Genomic DNA, 21574 nt, shown 5'->3' with positions numbered 1-21574 from the left:
AGTTTGTAAATTTTGAGACTCTTTGGACCCTAAGGTTTTTAACTACAGATTTTGGTTTATTAATGATATGCATGCCGTGATAATTTTTTTTTAAAATCGATGATTTCTACTTGAACAGAGGTTTTCCTAAAAACAAAAGACGAATTTAAAAAATGTATCAATTTGCAGAGCATCCACTGTAAAACAAGTTTTGACAAATAACCTAATTAATCAACGCTTTCGGAAATGGTATAAAGAACATGAGATCAAAGACTAAAATGATTGTATGTAATCAAAGCCATTCTCTGTGACATCTCCGGATTCGGCCATAAAGTCTAGGCTGACTATGAATTTTGGGTTCCAAAATTATGTTTTAAAAGTATTGGTTTTTAAATGATTTGAGTAATTGAGTAAGTATGTGGTTCACCAAATTTTCGGTGTCGATCCTGTAAGTATTTCTAAAACTTAGATAGTTTATTCTGAAAATACTGTAGATGGTATCTTTTGAGACTATACTGAGATAGTTAGAAAACTAAAAACTTCTGAAAACACTTTTAAATTTATGATAAATTGTGCATAAAATATCTATTAATAAATAACTGAAACTGATGCATAAAACTTTTAATGTAGATAAACTTTGAATTACATTATGAGCACTCGTGGAACCCGCGAACGTAGTACTCATGGTTGTGGAAGAGGCCGTAAGGGGCTCGAGCTGAATCTTCCTCTCTGGGCAGTATACCGAATCTGGATACGAGTGAGACGCTAGTATCGCCTACTACTGATATTGGGTCTCAGAGTCACTCGGTTGGGGATGACGCACTGTCTCAGGCCATGCTGAGGATATTAGAGAGGGTTGTTAGACCCCATTCTAGAGTTGGGGGTCGTGGGTCGGTAACTGAACGACTTCGATCCAATGGTGCTGAGCTATTTAGGGGTGTCACTGGAGTCGCCCCTAGTGTGGCCGAGTATTGGTTGGAGGCCACTGAGAGGATCATGAATGATCTAGACTGCACTCTTGAGCAGAAATTGAAGGGTGTGGTCTCCTTACTTTGCGACGAGGCATATCAGTAGTGGCTGACAGTTGAGGAGGGTACTCAGTCTGATCGTCTAACTTGGGACTTCTTTAAGACCACATTTCAGAGTAAGTATATGGGATCGAGCTATGTAGATGCTCGTAGGTGTGAGTTCATGAATCTCACGCAAGGGGATAGATCTGTAACATCCCGAATTAGGGCCTAGTCAGAACAGTGGTTTTGGGACCACAAATTTGACGTAAGAAAATTTATTTTTATTATATTTTTATGGTCTATGATTTCACGAAATGATTTTGTGAAAATTTCGTTTGAAAATTTCGACGTTTGGGAACTCAATTTGATCAAAAGGACTAAATTGTAAAAAGTGAAAAAGTTGAGTTCTACATGTTATAGGTATCAAATTGTTATGAAATTTTAAATGGGAGGTCCTTAAATGGTAATTATACCATTGTATAACTTGTTGGAAAAAAATGGCCTTGGATGGATAAAATTTCAAAGAAAGGCAAAAAGGGCATTTTGGTCATTTAGGGGTAAAATGCATTAAAAGACAAATTTTAAAACCCAAATGTGTCACTTTCTTCTTGCTTCAGCTGAATTTACCTAGGGCAGCCATGTGTAGGGTTTTTTCAAGCTTCCAAGCTCAATAGTAAGTGATTCCAAGCCCCATTTTTAATGTTCTTTACATTTTTAAAATCCCGGTAACATGCTCTAGCTATTTTTTACCATTATTTTGAGCTAGGGTTTGTGTTTAAAAATTTATCCATGAATTACATGCTTGTATTTTGATGTATAATAGTAGAAAATGAGTGTTGCGTGTTTAATAAATGACTTTTACTAGATTAAAACGTCCGAAATGACCGTTTTGTAAAAGTTGTAAAATTGGCAATAAATGGGTGATTTAGTAGAAATTGGGGGATATCATAGTTATGAAAAATGATCAGTATGTCATAAAACATAAGAAAATATGATGAAATTTAATTTCTGAGCATTGAGGCAAAAGTGCAAATATGCAAAAGTTTAGGGGTCAAAATGAAAATTTGTAAAAATATGATTTTTGGACCCCTATGAATAATGTGACTAATTATTAGACTAAATGTGATATTATAGATCAAGGAAAACAAGATTCGGGCTTAGAACGAGGTTGAACAAGGTTAAGTACAAACTCGAAATAAATATTCGTACTCGAAACCGAGGTAAGTTCATATGTCAATGATAATGCAATGATATTATTATTGTTCATACTTGAACCTAAATTGATGTGTTAACATTGTGTGATGGATATTTATTTAGTTGATATGAAGATTATATATTGTAACAAATGCCAAATTATAATTATATGCAATACCATGTTTATCTTATGGACTAATGTCTAAATAAACATGGAAATATGTTAAATTGGATGTACATGCATGAACAGCTATGCCTAATGAGATACTTGATGGAAAGAGAAAAAAATCTCGGTTGAATAAAAAGGGAAATTTGATGGATAAACCATGGCTTACATGACTTGAGATCCTGCATGTGTTGCAGAAAAGGATTTAGCCCGGACAGGTAATCTGTTGATCTCAAATATAGAAAGGATCTAGCCCGGACGGGTGTTCCTTAAGTGATTGAGCCTCCCGAAGAATATGTGTGCATTAAGGATTTAGCCCGGACGGGTAATCCGATTGGGTTTTGAATTTAACTTGGACTGGTAATTCAGATCCGAGCTCATTGAGAGTGCTTGTCGTTACAAGGGATTTATCCTGGACTGGTAAACCTGACATCACTCAATGAGTTTATATTACGGGGGACTTAGCCTGGATTGGTAATCCCGCCATAAGATGTGAGGTTCGCAGGAGTGCACATATGAAATGATCACTTGTATGAATTGACGGTGAATGGGATATCCATCGAGATTCTGAGAAATTCAACGAGATTAATATGAGAAATGAAATAAAAGTTCTTGCCATGATACATAATGTATGTTATATGATAATATTATGATGCATGTGAGTTGTCATGTTTGGACGAGTGTAGTGCTAAATGATAGTACAGGTAAGTACTCAAAACTCATGAGCACGTGTTTGACATGTGAAATGAAATGGACTTATGACGATAGTGCAAATGAATGAATGATATTTGTGAGAATAATTTCTATGACAAATTTGTGATGGTTATTATCTTGTTGCACTAAGACAGATTTGGTACAGCAGCATTGGTCCGACTTTGAAAATCCACCAAAAATTGTGGAAATTTAATTAAAGACTGAATAAAATATGGAATTAAATATTAATGAGTCTAGTTTCATATAAAGGAAATGGTGTAAGCAAAAGAATTCTGTATCATGAGATATTTGAATTCTTGTGAGACAAAGTCGGAGTGATTCCAGACTCCCCTTTCTCAAATTTGGAAAATCACTAGAAATTGTACAAAAATAATTATGAGTTAAAATTCATATGAATGAAATCCTTAATGATCCTACTTTCAGGTGAAAGAGATGGAAACATTATCCGAGTCTCGTACTAGGAGATAAATAAATTTTAGTGAAGAAAGTTCAAAGTTGTCAAATAGCAAAACAGGGGAGATTTTGAATAATAAACTGTACTTATTGGCTAAACCAAAAATTCTAAAAATTTTATGATAAGAATAGATATGAGTCTAGTTTCTAGGAAAATTAACGGATATTAATTTAGAGTTCCTTAGCTCAAGTTATAAATAATTTATCGACTATGACTCGAGTAGATAGCTTGACCAGAATATGAATAAAAGCATAATTATAGTTATTTTACCTAAGCAAACATGTTATTATAATGCTTATTATTTTCATATGGACTTACTAAGCATAAAGCTTACTCCCCCTTTCCATTTTTTCTAGTTTTGACAGGTCAGTTCGGGGTTGGAGATCGTCGGAGGTAGCATACACTATCGAGCCTTTACCCTTGGAGTATTGACATTTATATGTTAAACGTGCTCAAGTGAGTAGCATGTATAGGGACTTAGTTTTTCTATGATCGATGTTGTTGTGATTAGCCAAATGTATTGGCTTATAATGATCTGTTGATGTAGCCATAAGATGTGGCTTATAATGATTTTGGCTTGTAAGCCTATTCATCCATGATATGTGTAATTGTCTTGTGATGTGGGTATGTGATTATGCTTGTTCACTATGTATAAGAAGTATATGGCATATGTACATGGTGAATGCCTTAGGACCATTCGAGTTGGTCATGGCCATGGAATAAATGTGTGATATGGTAATAAGTTATTAGTGCCTTGAACATTTATGTTTAATTTATAAATTAGTATAGAACACAGGTAGGCCACACGGGCGTGTCCCATAGCCATGTCCCGAAGTCAGTATTGAAAACGGGCAGTCCATACGGGCGTATGCCATGGCTGTGTTTAAAAGTCAGTGTTTCCCATGGACTAAGGGCATAGGCGTGCCCCAAGCCACACGGGTGTGTGAGTCCACACAGCTCTTCTACACGGACGTGTGACACTCCTAAGCTAGAAATTTTTAAGTTGCCCAAAGTTTACCGTATGTTTTCGATTTTGTCCCTAACTGCCCTAATGTAGATTATAGGCCTCAATGGCTTGTATAAGGGACAATATGCATATGTTCTAGAAGTTTTAATTTTTGGGCGAAATTTGGTGACCCGGTTTTGTATGTTTATGAATGTTTAAGTCTGGTAATGCCTCGAGCCCTATTCCAGTGTTGGATACGGGTGAGGGGTGTTACAAGATCAGTGACTGAGTATGAGGCTGAATTTCTAAGGTTGAGCTGCTACGCTCAAGGCATGGTGGCGTCTTAGTGTGAGAGGTGCATTCGATTTGAGGATGGACTGAGGGATAATCTGAGGGTACTAATTACTCTACAGTGAGAGCATGAGTTCACGGTTCTTGTTAAGAAGGCGAAGATCACCGAGGATGTTAAGCGCGTTGATACGTGATATTCGTGACAGGTTTTAAATATTTATAATGAATCATTCTTGAAACTAACTATTATCACGATGAAGGCAAGTGTACCTATCGAACAATAGTATAGCTTTAGCAAGACTAGATTATCGAACCCAAAGGAACTAAAAGTACTAGTATCAACTTTCTTTTTATTATCTAGCCTAAAAAAATAAAGGGTTTTGTTTATCTAACTAATTAACTAAACTAAGAAATCACAGAAAAGAAATTTGGGGAAAATACTTTTTGAAAAACTTGATTGATTAAGACAATACCTAAGGAAAAATCCACCTAGACTTCACATGTTATTTGACTATGAATCGAACGATTTATTCATTCAACTTGTTCCGTAGAGATCCTTAAGTTATATCATTATCTCTCTTGATACTAACAATGTCTAACCCTAGATTGAATAATTGAAATCTCTTTCTAATTAACTCCTTAGGGTTTCATTAACTCGATCTATGGATCCCCTTATTAGGTTTCACCCTAATTCGGCAAAATCTTGTCACCTTATCTCTAGGCGCGCAACCAACTCCGCTTAATTATGACAAATTTACTCTTAGACAGGGTCTATTCCTCCTCTGAATAAGAGCTTAACTTGAATCAATTTCCTGGAATATTAAAACAAGAATTAAGAACAAGTCGAATATTTATCATACAATTTAGATAATATTAACAAGATTCATCTTTGGTTTCATTCCCCTTAGGTATTTAGGGGTTTTAGTTCATACTAATGAAAGAAAACATCTCAAAAGAATAAAAATAACAAAACATAAGAAAACCCAAAACTCCTGAGGGAATTTGAAGGAAGATCTTCAGTCTTGATGGTGAATCCGACTTCTGAGATGGATCGATCGGCTTTCCTTAAGCAATTCCTTGCTTCCTCCTGTGCCTCCCCTTTTCGTCATCCTCTAGGGTTTATTTATAGGCTTTAGAATGCCTCAAAACCCTTAAAATTGGCATTTTTCGAATTGGACTAAACTTGGGCTCGGCAGGGACACGCCCGTGTGTGATTACTTCAGGCCGTGGTCAAACTTGTTAAATAATCACGGGCATGTGGTCCACCCGTGTGAGTCATGCTTTGATTCTACTAAATTGACACGGCCGTGTGGTCTGCCTGTGTGAAGAAGTCCAGGCCGTGTTGATTTCGTACGTTGGCCCATTTTATCTGTTTTTGGCCTGTTTCCTGTTCATTTCACTCTCCTATGCTCACCTAAGTATAAAACATGGAATTAAGGCATTAGGAGCATCGAATTCACCAATTTTAAGGAAAAATCATCCATAAAATGTGCTAAGCATGGGATAGAAATATGTATGAATTACGGTTTATCACGCGTTGAGCGCCAGAATAGAGACCGTGAGAGTGGCAAGAATAAGAGGGACGCGGAGCCCTCTAGTTCTATTTCGATGCCTAAGAAAAAGGCCAAGTCTGATGGGCTAGTTAGAGTGGGGGCTTATGTTGCTCCAGCTGGGTTACAGCCTTGTGGTGATTGTAGCAGGCACCATCCGAGCTAATGTTAGAGGAGGATTGGGGCCTGTTTGAGGTGTGGATATTTAGAGCACCGTATTAGAGACTATTCACAACAAGCAGATCAGACGCAAGCTCCGGGTTATGTGCAGCCTTAGAGGGTAGTTCAGCAGCCGCCTAGGGGCATGGAGCGGCTAGGGTGGCAAAGGATTAGGCCATGGTCAGAGAGCACAGGTAGAGATGCTAATTAGACAGAGGCGAGGCAGCCTGCACTTGTTTATGCTGCTCGACACTGAGAGGACAAAGATACTCGAAACGTTATCACTAGTACGTTCTTAATTTCTGATATGTCTTATACTGCTCTTATAGACATAGGTTCTACACACTCCTATGTAGCTAACTCTATATCTGAAAACTTGGGGGTTATTATGGAGAGTACTTTTAGTGAGATTACTATATTGAGTCCGTCGGGGCAGTTTGTCCGGGTTAGTAAACTCTATAGGGGTGTTCCATTAGAGGTGTAAGGTACTATTTTTCTGGCGAATCTGATGGAGCTTCCGTTTGGAGAGTTCGACTTAATTCTAGTAATGGATTGGTTGGTCAAACCCCGAGTTAGGTTGGACTGTGTGACTAAGAGGGTCGTTCTTAGAACTAATAATGATAGGGAAGTGGCCGTAGTTGGCGAGCGTCGAGATTATCTGTCCAATGTGATCTCCGCTCTTGTGGCTGAGAAACTGGTTTGGAAATGGTGTGAGGAGTATTTGGCTTACGTCAGTGTTTATGATTCCGAGGGTCTTCTATTGGGAATATCAGAAATGTAAAGAATTTTTCGGATGTTTTTCTTGAAGAGTTACCGGGTTTATCTACAAATCGATAGGTTGAGTTTGTAATTGAGCTTCTTCCGGGTACAGCTCCGGTGTCTATCGCTCCCTATCGTATGGCACCGAAAGAGCTCACTGAGCTTAAATCTCAATTGCAAGAGCTTCTAGACTGTCGTTTCATCCGTCCGAGATGTCTCCGTAGGGAGCACCAGTTCTATTTGTTATGAGAATGTGCATCGACTATCGGCAACTGAATAAGTTGATCGTGAAGAATAAGTATCTGCTTCCAAGGATCAACGACTTATTTGATCAGTTCCGAGGGGCTTCAATGTTCTCTAAGATTGATCTTCGATCTGGATACCATCAGTTAAAGGTTCATAAGACTGCATTTAGGCCTCGATATGAACATTACGAGTTCCTAGTTATGCCTTTTGGTTTAACGAATGCTTCGGCTGCATTTATGGATCTAATGAACCGAGTGTTTCAGCCTTATCTGGATCAGTTTATCATGGTCTTCATCGATGATATTCTGATATACTCTAAGGCTGAGGATGAGCATGATGAGCATCTTAGAGTAGCGTGACAGATACTCCGAGAAAAGAAGCTATGCTAAGTTGAGCAAATGTGAATTCTGGTTGCGAGAGGTAACTTTTTTAGGGCATGTGGTTTCTCTTGATGGGATCTGAGTTGATCCTAGGAAGATCGAAGCTGTGCTTGATTGGAAATAGCCTAAAAATGTATCTGAAATTCACAGTTTTCTTCGTCTAGCACATTATTGTCGGTGTTTTAGGGAGGGGTTCTCTCTAATTGCAGCTCCTCTGACTAAGCTTCTGCGTAAGGGTGTTCTATTTATCTAGACTGATGCACAAAAATCGAGCTTTGAGAAGCTCAAGTCTGTTCTGACTCGGGCTCCTGTTCTAATACAGCCTAAACTTAGAAAGGACTTTGTGGTTTACAGTGATACGTCGCACAATGGTTTGAGATGCGTTCTGATGTAGGATGGTAAGGTTGTGGCTTATGTATCCTGTCAGCTTAAGACACACGAAGGAAACTATCTGATGAATGATCTCGAGTTGGCTGCTGTGGTTTTCGCTTTGAAAATCCTGAGGCATTATCTGTATGGTAGAATGTGTATTATCTACACTGATCACAAGAGCCTCAAGTATCTCCTTACTTAGAAGGAGTTGAATCTTAGGTAGCGTCAATGGATTGACCTGCTCAAGGATTACGACTGTACAATTGAGTATCATCCTAATAAGGCCAATATGGTGGCCGATGCTCTAAGTCGTAGAGTATGACTGATCTGAAGGCGATGTTTGCTCGCTTTAGTCTGTTTGATAATGGGAGTCTGTTGGCTGAGTTGCAAGTTAAGCCGACTTGGATTGATCAAATTCGAGTTATACAGTTAGAGGATGAGTCTCTAGGTTTGCAGTTTCATTAGGATGAGAGTTGTACTACTTCTGATTTTGGGTTGAATAATGATGGTGTGTTATGTTTTTGAGGTCGCATCTGTATGCGAATGATCCTGATTTGAGGCAGTCGGTTCTAAGGGAGGCCTATAGTAGCCCTTATGCTATGAACCCCAGTGGTAATGAGATGTACCGCGTTCTCCGTGAGTGGTATTGGTGGCCGGGTTTGAAACATGAAGTTACTGATTTTGTTACTCGTTGTCTAACGTACCAGCAAGTTAAGGTTGAGTATTAGTTGTCTTTGGGTTTGCTACAGCCAGTTAAAATTTCCTTAATGAAATGAAAACGAGTGACGATGGACTTCGTTAGTGGGTTGCCCTTGACACCTACTAAGAAAGATTCTATTTGGGTCATCATGGACCAATTGACCAAGTCCACTCACTTTATTCCAGTTCGTACGAACTATTTTTTGCAGAAGTTGGCAAAGCTCTATATTTCCGAGATTGTGAGACTGCATGATGTGCTTGTTTCGATCATTTCTGATAGAGATCTTCGCTTCACATATTGATTTTGGAAGAAGTTGCATGGGGTGTCTGTTTTGATCATTTTCAAGAATTTGCCACTAGTTGAGTTCGCCTACGATAACAGCTTCCAGACTAGCATCCAAATGACATCTTACAAGGCTCTTTATGATCGTAAATGTCACACTCCACTATGTTGGACTTAGTTAGGTGAGCTTCAGGTTTTGGGTCCTGAGTTGGTTTCTGATGCAGATCTGAAGAGGCGAGATATTGAGTATTCTATGGAGAACTTCGTCTTTCTTAAGGTTTCTCCGTGGAAGAAGGTTCTAAGATTTGACCTAAGGGCAAATTGAGCCCTAGGTTCATCGAGCCGTATCGAATTCTGAAGCATGTGGGACCGGTGGCTTATTAGTTAGAGCTACTTTCAGAGTTGGATCATACCCACCATGTATTTCACGTTTTGATGTTGAGGCGGTATCGGCCTGACCCTTCTTATGTTGTTTCTGTTGAGGAGATCGAGGTAGACTAGATTTGACCTTTGAGAAAGAGCCGGTTCAGATTTTGTTTCGAGATATTAAAGTTTTGAGGAGGAAATCCATCCCTTTAGTGAAGGTTTTGTGGCAGAATTATGACACTGAGGAAGCCACGTGGGAACTTGAGGACTCAATGCGTTAGCGGTATCCTAATCTATTCTGATTAGGTACATTTCGAGGTTAAAATTTCTTTTAGGAGGTAGAGTTGTAACGCCCGAAATTTCTTATGTCTGCTTCTATAAAATTTTGACACAAATGTATATCTGCTTCAGTGGTTAAGTGTTTTGGGTGTATGTGTGAGGTCCCAAGTTCAAGCCCTACCTTTGGCAATTTTGTTTATTTTTGGAATTAAGCCCTATCTTTGTTTAGTGGGCTTATATTTATTTATCTGTAATTTCATATCAGAATGGCCCTGCTGGTCTGGTGGTTGAGTGAGTGTCAAAGTGATAGAGATTTACTGTTTGAATCCCTGCGCAAGCATGGCTATTTATTTTTGCCCGGTATTGTGTAAGTGTTTCAGTGCAATTGGAATTCTGAGTAGTGGGATACTGGGGAGTGATTTGAAGGATGTAGGAGTTAATCATTGATTTATCTTTATCTTTATTTTTATTTTTATTTTTTATTTTTTTTCCAAAATTTTCCTCTCTCTTCCAAAATTCCCAAGAATCTGACGTGAACTCTTCTCTTCCTGTTTTCTGCTATCTCCACTCTCTCTTTCTTGTACTAGTTTTATTTTCATCTTTCTACCCTCTATCAATTTTTCGTGCCTCGTTATTCTGAAATTTTTGGTACGTTATCAGTAAGTATGGTAAGTGTGGTTCTTGCTTTGGTTAGTGAACGTGTTTAGGAGAAGTTCAAGGGGTTGGACGTTTCCAGTCGGCACCTTAATTTTTCCTAAACATCATTGTTCGTTCTAAGGCAAAGGTATTTGGTAAATTAAAAGAGTGTCTTTTACGAGATAGTTTGATTTAATATCGCTTTAAGAGATTAATTCGGGATTTAATTGGTCAATTTTAGGTGGGACCATTATACTGAAATTTTTCGTAGGGTCGCACGGGTTGTCCTAATTGACTGGAGGCCTACCGTAGGGTCAGCCGTAGGGTCAGTAAGGGCTAACTAGACCCTAAAACTATGTAATCTGGTAGACTAATAGATACAGCCACACCTCCCGAGTTTCCAGCCGCCAATGTAGATCCTCTCGAGTTTCCCGTAGGACCGATTACTCGAGCCCGAGCTAAGAGGTTCAAAGATGCAATCTCAGCTCTAGTTGATCGAGCTTGGGCTGAATCCATCACCAACTTACCCGAAAGTTCGTGGACTAGCTCACCGAGTCATCTTCGTAACTTATTCCTAGCTCGTCCAGCTCACAACCAGCTCAGCAAGCTCAGTTCTAGCTCAACAAGTTCACATCCAGGTCAACTCCAGCTCATGAGCTTGTTCTCAGCTCAACTTCAGCTCCTGAGTTCGGACTTAGCTCGAACATAGCTCACGAGCTTAATCGTAGCTCATGAAGTTATTTATAGTTTACTATAGTAGTGTTGACTTTTTACTTGAATAAGTTCATTAGTTAGTTATAAATTAATTATGCTTTTAATTAAGTTCACATTAGTAATTAAATTATGTTTTATATTACATGTTTTAATTATGTAATAACCGAATTAATGCTTGGAATGTTTGTTCACATTTGTGCCGAATTGAAAGTGTTCACATGGGATTTATTGAATTGATTTTAATTCATGTAGGTACATAGCTTGGGACGCATGGAGCATGGATGAAATAATGTTGGTGTGCTACCCATTTGTGTTCTCTATGTGTCTATTCGGCCATGGCTCTCCAAATAACCAAGGTTCAGCCAAATGTGGAGAATACATTCCTTTTGGACGGCACACATGCATGTATGAAGGGTATTTATTGCAAGTTCATGTACGGCTAGATTCAAGCTCCCTTCCAAGTTCCATGCATGACCAAATTTATGTGGGTGAACTTTTGGAGTTTCTATGCACCTATTCGGCTAAGAGACACCTTTTGAAAGCTTCATGCATTCCATGGTCGAACCTAGACAAACTATTAAGCTTCCAAGTCTCCACATTCATCCAAGATGCCTTGCTTATACATGAAGCCGTCCATTGAAGTTCCTATCAGCCGAATCTAGCCTTAGCAAATTAAACAACTTGTTTTAGAATATTCTAGGTGCTTCTTAGTCGAATTTGCTTAGCCTCTAAGTTAGTCAATTAGTCCATTCGGCCACTACATGTTAGTCTATAAATAGTTTACTCATTTCTTTGTAAATGGACTTTTGCCAAATTTATAGTCGAACCTTTTCTCTTGTGAGAATTTTCTTCTCTAATCTCATTTCAGATTTTGTTGGCTTATCTACCTAGTAGTGGCGTCAACCTATTTCTTTTATGAAACCGAACTTATCACTAGTTTTTAGTGTGGCATTCAAAACACTCCATATTGAGGTTCCTATCTGCCTAGATAGTGGGTTGAGGTCCATTTTGTTTCAACCATTCCATCTTAAGAACTAATCGAGGAGTTAGATGAATGGCTTACATTTAAACCGAGGAAACACGATGAACCAAAACTACGCCAGAACGAGCTCAATGCCTCACCAAATCAACTTAAGGTTGGAGATAAAGTTTCATTAGATGCTGCAGATCCTCACATTGACATTGTCAAACCGAATGAAGAAATTTCTCTTACGGTACTTAGCATTTTCCTATTTGGTACAGTCGAGGTAAGTCATCCCGAATTCGGCACTTTTAAGGAAAACAATACCCGCCTAAAACCTTATTTTGATGAGATTCATAGCAGGGATGAATAGTATAAACTCCTCGAACCACCATGACCATTCAATAGAGAGAAAAGTCGAGCTTAGACTATAAATAAGCGCTTTTCGGGAGGCAAACCGAGCACTAACAATATTACTTTCTTTAAATTTTAGTTTTTAAAATCTAACATACTAACCAAATCATTGAACACAGGCTTTTCAAAACCACAAGGCCAGGCACACGGGCGTCCCGTAGGCCGTGCACATACCATGGGATGAAACACGACCGTGTGAAAACAAGGCAAAAAATTCTTCCCCAACACGGGATGCGATAAGTAGCCACGACCGTGCGACATGGTCGTGGGCGAAACTGCCAAAATAACACGGGCGTGCAACACGCCCGTTTTTGAAACCATGGGTAAACCTGTCAATTTAACACGGGCGTACGCCTGCATACACAGGCGTGGGAGAAGCGAAAGAAGATTGACAAGGCTGTGCAACATGGCCATGTACACCAATGCACCTAATTTCTAAAATTACGAAACGCACGGGCTAAGCTTAAAGCACACGAGCGTGCCCCACGGCCATGTGCCCCAATTTCTCTATAAACACCTATTATTTATTTTATTTTATTTTTATCTCTATATTTTGAAATTATTATTTTTTATTATTTCCTTTTAATACTATTTCATCCTGAGTTTTTACAATTTTTATTCTTCGGCTATTTCATTATGAGTAATTCTAATTTAGTATACCTCTTAAAAAGTTCCTGATTCTATCACAGTTATAAAGAGCTCCTAAGCTCATCATCACATAGGAACTAAAAACTCCACTGGGAAAGGTTCTCCACGACTGCCATGTCCTGCTCGACCACGACCATGGCTACTACCAGACATAATATTCTTTTGGCGCAGGACTTATGGATAAATAAACCTCTGCCACCATCGGAGTATCCTCCTCCACTCTCACGCCGATTATTCTCCAAAACTCCAGTTCAAGGAATTCATTCATCATTCAGTAAGTTTCACTTCTCTCACTATCTTATGATTATAAATCTATCTTTTTTAATATATCTACCTTTGTACATTGAGGGAAATGTACATCTTAAGTGTGGGGGGTCTTTTATATCCGAAAACTCCCTGAATTTTGTTTTATTTTCATGCGATCTTCTCATATCATTATTAGAATGAATTCCAATTAGTCTATAATGTTTATTGATATATCTTGAATTAAAACATAGGCATTTATGCATTGATTGTTTAAACTTTAAGACATTAAGGAATCAAGCATGATAAGTTAATTTTTGAAGAATTAAAAACTTTTAGGTTGTTTCCCTAAGTTTAGGTATTATTTTGAGTTGGAATTCACATGTTTAAACATCAAAAAGCCATAATTTTTTGTGAGATCTTGAGCCTTTAGAGCATCTATTATTTCTTTCATGCTCACTTTCATTATGAATGCATCAGTATTGAATTGTTATTCTAGAACCTGCTTGATTATGCATGTCAAGACCACACCATTTGATTTGATATGTCAAAATGATAAAGGCACTTAGGTTTAACCCACTCACTCCAGAAAAGCCTACCTTCACAATTAACCCTTAGTGAACCCCCTTGAGCCTAACAACTCATTCATTAATTTACCCTCAATATTAACCTATAACTCATTATTGTTGAAATCCCCTAAATTATATTGATCGTTATTTTTGTCGAGATTTGAGTTGGAATGGTTGCTTAGCTATGTTTTATTCTATTTTGTAATTATGTGTTCTTAAAAAAAATACATATTAGTAGTAGTGATCTTCTGAGTTAAAAAAGTTAAATTCCATGTTCTGAGAAAAAGCTCTGTTGTACGCAATTGATGACTAGTCATTTTTCTAGTTAGGCAATTTTTCAATTCAATCTCGATTCTAACCCTTTCTTTCAGTTTGTGACCACACCCTCTAACCAAAGCCATGTTACAACCCTCTAAAGACCTTTTGATTGATGTTTCATCTTAATTTATAGTGGTGGAGATTTGATTTTCATGCAATTCTATGGTAATGACTTTTCATTATTGACTATTGAGTGCTTCATTTATTGTCCTTAAACACCTCGAGTGATTTGAGTGAATCTTTAGTGAGGATGTGAAACTCTATGATATTTTGAATCAAAGGTAATTACTTAGATGAGGGGAGACACCTATGTTTTCATGATAAAATGTTCAACTTGGAATGTTTGAAACTTTGATATTCTTTCAGTTGAATTTTCAATGTATGATTACTTATAGATTATTTTGAAATATTATCGATAGAAATTATAAGTTGAGAAGAATTTATTTTGATTATGAGTTGAGGATTTTGCTTGAGGACAAGCAAATGCTTAAGTGTGGGGTATTTGATAAACCGCAATTTATACATATTTTTACCCCATGCTTAACACATTTTATGGATGATTTTTCCTTAGATTTGGTAAATTCGATGCTCCTAATGCCTTAATTTCATGTTTTATACTTAGGAGAGCATAGGAGAGTGAAAGGAATGAGAAATGGGCCAACGTACGAAATTAACACGACCTGGACTTCCTCACACGGGCAGACCACACGGCCGTGTCAATTTGGAAAAAATGAAGCACGACTCATACGGGTAGACCACATGCCCGTGCCTATTTAACAGGCTTGACCACGGCCTGAAGTAATCGCACACGGACGTGTCATACGGGCGTGTCCCTGCCGAGCCCAAGTTTAGTCCAATTGGGAAGAGGCAAATTTTGAGGGCTCTTAGGCATTCCAAAGCCTATTTAAACACCTGAGCAGGCACTTAGATGGGAGGCACAGAGAAAGAAGTAGGGAACTGCGAAAGGAAAGTCGATTGATCCATCTTAGAAGCCGGATTCATCATCAAGACTGAAGATCTCCCCTCAATTTCCCTTCAGGAGTTTTGGATGTTTCTTTATGTTTTGTATTCATTATTCTTCTTAGATGTTTACCTTTTTAGTTATGAACTAAAACCCCTAAATACCTAAGGGGGATGAAACCTAAGACGGATCTTGTTGTTATTATCTGAATTGTATGATAAATATTTGACTTGTTCTTAATTATGTGTTCTTAATTCTTATTTTGATATTTCAGGATATTGATTCAAGTTAAGCTTTTATTTAGAGGAGGAATAGACCCTGTCTAAGAGTAAATTTGTCATAATTAAATGGAGTTGGTTGCGCGCCTAGAGATAGGGTGACAAGATTTTTTCGTATTAGGGTGAAACCTAATAAGGGGATCCATAGATCGAGTTAATGCAACCCTAGGGCGTTAATTAGAAAGAGATTTCAATTATTCAAACTAGGGTTAGACGTTGTTAGTCTCGAGAGAGATAATAATATTTTCCCTAAATAACAAGTGAAGTCTAGGTGGATTTTTCCTTAGGTATTGTCTTAATCAATCGAGTTTTCCAAAAAGTATTTTCCCTAAATTTCTTTTCTGTAATTTCTTAGTTTAGTTAATTAGTTAGATAAACAAAACCCTTTTATTTTTTTAAGCTAGATAATAAAAAGAAAGTTAATACTAATACTTTTAGTTCCTTTGGGTTCGATAATCCAGTCTTGCTAAAGTTATACTATTATTCGATAGGTACACTTGCATTCATCGTGATAATAGTTAGTTTCAAGAACGATTCATTATAAATATTTAAAACCTGTCACGAATGTCATGTATCAAGTTTTTGGCGCCGTTGCCGGGGAACTAAGATATTAAGAACATTCGATTTTTATTACTTTAGCCCTTTACTTTTACTGCAATTTAAATTTTATTCTAATTTTTATTACTAATTCTTTTTTTCCCTTTTTCTGGCAGGTTCTTATAGTTTATGACTAGAAAAAACCCATCAGGACCATTACTTTTTGACAGTGAGATCGATCGCATAGTTCGCAGAAACCAAAGAGAAATAACGCGAAGCCTAAGATACACGGAGGACGAGCAAGAGGACGATACTTTAACCACAACCGAGGAGATGGCTGAAAACCAAGAAAATCCGCTACCTCCTACGATTGCTGCTGAACCAGTAAATCAGAATCCTACTCCACGCACTATGTACGATTATGCTAAACCTAATTTAACAGGAACTGAGTCAAGTATAGTTAGACCTGCTATTGCTGCAAATAATTTTGAATTGAAACCTAACACAATTCAAATGTTACAATAGTTTGTTCAGTTTGATGATTTGCAGGACGAGGATCCCAACGCTCACTTGGAAAATTTCCTAGAATTTTGTGATATCTTTAAAATTAATGGCGTTTCTGATGACGCCATTCGCCTTCGGTTGTTTCCCTTTTCGTTAAGGAATAAGGCTAAACAATTGTTGAACTCGTTACCACGAGGGTCAATCACTACTTGGGAACGAATGACCGAAAAGTTTTTATTAAAATATTTTCCACCGGCTAAAACAACCAAATTACGTAATGATATCTCTTCTTTTGTGCAGATGGATTTAGAAACACTCTACGATGCATGAGAGAGATATAAGGACATTTTACGAAGATGCCCTCACCGTGGGTTACCACTCTGGCTACAGGTTCAAACTTTTCATAATGGCCTGAATCCTTCGACTCGAAAAATGGTTCACGCAGCTGCTGGCAGAACCATCAATAATAAAACACCTGTAGATGCCTATGAAATTATAGAGGAGATGTCACTGAATAACTATCAGTAGCAAGTCATTAGGACAAAGCCAACAAAAACAACCGGTGTTTATAATGTTGATTCGGTCACCATGCTCTCTAATCAGGTAGAACTCTTGAATAAGAAAATTGATGGTTTTCTTAGTTCTTCACAGGTTCACCTAGTAATGCAGTGCGAAGCAAATGGAGGTGGATCGAGCAATTCAAAATACCCACCTTATGGCCACAACATGGAGAACGATCAGTTAAATTACATGGGCAATAATCCTCGATCTCAAAACAATCCTTATAGCAATACTTACAATGCAAGTTGGAGGAATCACCCAAATTTTTCATGGAGAGGCCAAGGAAATCAGAAACCACCACCCCCTACAGGCTTTCAGCAACCACCATGCCAGCAGGAGAAAAAGCTGAACCTTGAGGAGATGCTAACAAAATTCATCTCGGTGTTAGAGACTCGTTTTCAGAATACCGACGGCACTCAAAAATCAACAAGCATCGATCCAAGGGCTCAAAACTCAGATTGGACATCTCGCTAAGTTAATTTCATAACAACCACAAAGTAGCCTACTAAGTAACACTGAATCTAACCCAATAGAGCAACTCAACGCAATTGCCATTCAAGATGAGGAAGGGTTAGTTGAAAAACCAAGCCCAGAAATGGTAATAAGCAAAGGTAAGGATGAGGTCGACCAAAATGACCCAAAGCCGGTAAGTACAGAATATAAACCTCGTGTGTCATACCCCAATGCGACAAAGAAAGACCGCTGAGACAAAAAATTTGGTAAATTTCTTAAACTTTTAAAGAAACTACATATTAACCTATCGTTTATTGAAGCACTTTCGTAGATGCCGAACGCAGTCAAATTTTTAAAGGAGCTTCTAGCAAATAAACGAAAGTTAGATGAAAGGTCGCATGTGGAGCTGAACTCGGTTTGCTCAGCCATTCTTTAGAATAAGCTACCCAACATACTAAAAGATCCAGGGAGTTTTACGATTCCTTGTTTAATTGGTAGTTTAGATGTAAATAAGGTGTTGGCTGATCTAGGGGCTAGTATCAATGCTATGCCTTACAAATTGTTTAAGCAACTAGGTGTAAGGAAACCCAAACAAACTAGGATGAGCATTCAATTAGCAGATAAAACTGTCAGATTTCTTAGGGGTATTATTGAAGACGTACTCGTTAAAATTGAAAATTTTATATTCCCAGTTGATTTTGTTGTTTTAGACATAGAAGAGGACAGTAATGTTCCTTTAATTTTGGGAAGGCCCTTTTTAGTAACTGCTAGAACAATTATTGACATTGGCACTGGTGAACTCACACTTTGTTTAGGAGACAAAACAATCAACCTTCAAGCTCGCAACCCGAACAACACATCGAAAATTGAAGGTGATTGTACAAATTGTTCTACTAAGACAGATTATACGGTGCAACCTATTTTGCAGGAAATAAGTTTGAAGGACACACATTAGCCATGTTCAATCCACAAAAAAGGATCTACATATGAAGAATGAATGTTACAAATCGAGGAGTTAGATGAATGGCTTACATTTAAACCGAGGAAACACGATGAACCAAAACTATGCCAGAACGAACTCAATGCCTCACCAAATCAACTTAAGGTTGGAGATAAAGTTTCATTAGACGCCACAGATCCTCACATTGACACTGCCAAACCGAATGAAGAAATTCCTCTTACGGTACTTAGCATTTTCCCATTTGGTACAGTCGAGGTAAGTTATCCCAAATTCGACACTTTTAAGGTAAAAAATACACGCCTAAAACCTTACTTTGATGAGATTCGTAGCAGGGATGAGGAGTATAAACTCCTCGAACCACCATGACCATTCAATGGAGAGAAAAGTCGAGCTTAGACTATAAATAAACGCTTCTCGGGAGGTAACCCGAGAATAAAAATATTACTTTCTTTAAATTTTAGTTTTTTAAATCTAACATACTAACCAAATCATTGAACATGGGCTTTTCAAAACCACACGGCTAGGCACACGGGCATGCCGTAGGCTGTGCACATACCACGGGATAAAACATGGCCGTGTGAAAACAGAACAAAAATTTCTTCCTCAACACGGATGCGATAAGTAGCCACGGCTGTACGACATGGCCGTGGGCGAAACTGCCAAAATAACACGGGCGTAAAACACGCCCGTGTTTTGAAATCATGGGCAAACCTGTCATTTTAACATGGGCATGCGCCTGTATACACGAGCCTGGAAGAAGCGAACGAAGATCGACACGGCCGTGCAACATGGCCATGTATACCAATGCGTCTAATTTCAAAAATTACAAAACGCACGAGCTGAGCTTAGAGCACCTGGGCATGCCCCACGGCCATGTGCTTCAATTTCTCTATAAACACCTATTATTTATTTTATTTTATTTTTATCTCTATATTTTGAAATTATTTTTTTATTATTTCCTTTTAATACTATTTCATCCTGACTTTTTACAATTTTTATTCTTCGGCTATTTCATTACGAGTAATTTTGCTTCAGTATACCTCTTAAAAAGTTCCTGATTCTATCACAGTTATAAAGAGCTCCTAAGCTCATCATCACATAGGAACTAAAAACTCCACTGGGAAAGGTTCTCCACGACTGCCATGTCCTACTCGACCACGACCATGGCTACTACCAGATATAATATTCTTTTGGCGCAGAACTTATGGACTAATGAACCTCTACCACCACTGGAGTATCCTCCTCCACTCTCACCCCGATTATTCTCCAAAACTCCAGTTCAAGGAATTCATTCATCATTCAGTAAGTTTCACTTCTCTCACTATCTTATGATTTTAAATCTATCTTTTTCAATATATCTACCTTTGTACATTAAGGGCAATGTACATCTTAAGTGTGGGGGGTCTTTTATATCAGAAAAATCCCTGAATTTTGTTTTATTCTCATGCGATCTTCTCATATCATTATTAGAATGAATTCCAATTAGTCTATAATGTTTATTGATATATCTTGAATTAAAACATAGACATTTATGCATTGATTGTTTAAACTTTAAAACATTAGGGAATCAAGCATGATAAGTTATTTTTTGAAGAATTAAAAACTTTTAGGTTGTTTCCCTAAGTTTAGGTATTATTTTGAGTTGGAATTCATATATTTAAACATTAAAAAGCCATAATTTTTTGTAAGATCTTGAGCCTTTAGAGCATCTATTATTTCTTTCATGCTCACTTTCATTATGAGTGCATCAGTATTGAATTGTTATTCTAGAACTTGCTTGATTATGCATGTCAAGACCATACTATTTGATTTGATATGTCAAAATGATAAAGGCACTTAGGTTTAACCCACTCACTCCAAAAAAGCCTACCTTCACAATTAACCCTTAGTGAACCCCCTTGAGCCTAACAACTCATTCATGAATTTACCCTCAATATTAACTCATAACTCATTATTATTGAAATCCCCTAAATTATATTGATCCCTATTTTTGTCGAGATTTGAGTTGGAATAGTTGCTTAGCTATGTTTTGTTCTATTTTGTAATTATGAGTTCTTAAAAAAAAATACATATTAGTAGTAGTGATCTTCTGAGCTAAAAAAGTTAAATTCCATATTCTAAGAAAAAGCTCTGTTGTACGCAATTGATGACTAGTCATTTTTCTAGTTAGGCAATTTTTCAATTCAGTCTTGATTTTAACCCTTTCTTTCAGTTTGTAACCACACCCTCTAACCAAAGCCACATTACAACCCTCAAAGACCTTTTGATTGATGTTTGATCTCAATTTATAGTGGTGGAAATTTGATTTTCATGCAAGCCTATGGTAATGACTTTTTATTATTAACTATTGAGTGCTTCATTTATTGTCCTTAAACACCTCGAATGATTTGAGTGAATATTTAGTGAGAATGTGAAACTTTGTGATATTTTGAATCAAAGATAATTACTTAGATGATGGGAGACACTTTTTTTTCATGATAAAATGCTCAACTTAGAATGTTTGAAACTTTGATGTTCTTTCAGTTGAATTTTCAATGTATGATTACCAATGGATTATTTTGAGATATTATCGATAGAAATTATAAGTTGAGAAGAATTTATTTTAATTATGAGTTGAGGATTTTGCTTGAGGATAAGCAAATGCTTAAGTGTAGGGGTATTTGATAAACCACAATTTATACATATTTTTACCCCATGCTTAACACATTTTATGGATGATTTTTCCTTAGATTTGGTGAATTCGATGCTCCTAATGCCTTAATTTCATGTTTTATACTTAGGAGAGCATAGGAGAGTGAAAGGAACGAGAAACGGGCCAAAAACGGAGAAAATGGGCCAACATACGAAATCAACACGACTTGGACTTCCTCACACGGGCAGACCACAAGGCCATGTCAATTTAGCAGAATCGAATCACGACTCACACGGGTAGCCCACACGCCCGTGCCTATTTAACAGGATTAACCATG

At 37.5% G+C, this 21574-nt stretch overlaps 1 protein-coding gene and 1 non-coding gene across 2 annotated transcripts; one reads left to right on the top strand and one right to left on the bottom strand.

Annotated features, from left to right (window-relative positions):
• The first annotated feature begins 7010 nt into the window (after positions 1-7010).
• LOC121228096 (uncharacterized) lies at positions 7011-7827 on the top strand. Its single transcript, XM_041111235.1, has 2 exons — positions 7011-7240; positions 7638-7827. The coding sequence occupies exons 1-2, from the start codon at positions 7011-7013 to the stop codon at positions 7825-7827; spliced, it is 420 nt and encodes a 139-aa protein (XP_040967169.1).
• A 9070-nt stretch (positions 7828-16897) lies between these two features.
• LOC121228645 (small nucleolar RNA R71) lies at positions 16898-17004 on the bottom strand. The gene has a single exon (XR_005926221.1). It is a non-coding gene; the product is annotated as a small nucleolar RNA R71 (small nucleolar RNA).
• Positions 17005-21574: the final 4570 nt, after the last annotated feature.

This window comes from Gossypium hirsutum, chromosome A04, assembly GCF_007990345.1.
Source record: "Gossypium hirsutum isolate 1008001.06 chromosome A04, Gossypium_hirsutum_v2.1, whole genome shotgun sequence".
Lineage (NCBI taxonomy): Eukaryota > Viridiplantae > Streptophyta > Magnoliopsida > Malvales > Malvaceae > Gossypium > Gossypium hirsutum.
The sequence above is the reverse complement of the archived record's forward strand: the minus strand, read 5'-3'. Positions and strand labels throughout refer to the sequence as shown.

Coding starts and splice junctions, on each gene's coding strand:
- LOC121228096 (XM_041111235.1), top strand. CDS start 7,011: ATGGATTGGTTGGTCAAACCCCGAGTTAGGTTGGACTGTGTGACTAAG. Junction 7,241..7,637: donor CTATTGGGAATATCAGAAAT/GTAAAGAATTTT, acceptor GACTGCATTTAG/GCCTCGATATGAACATTACG.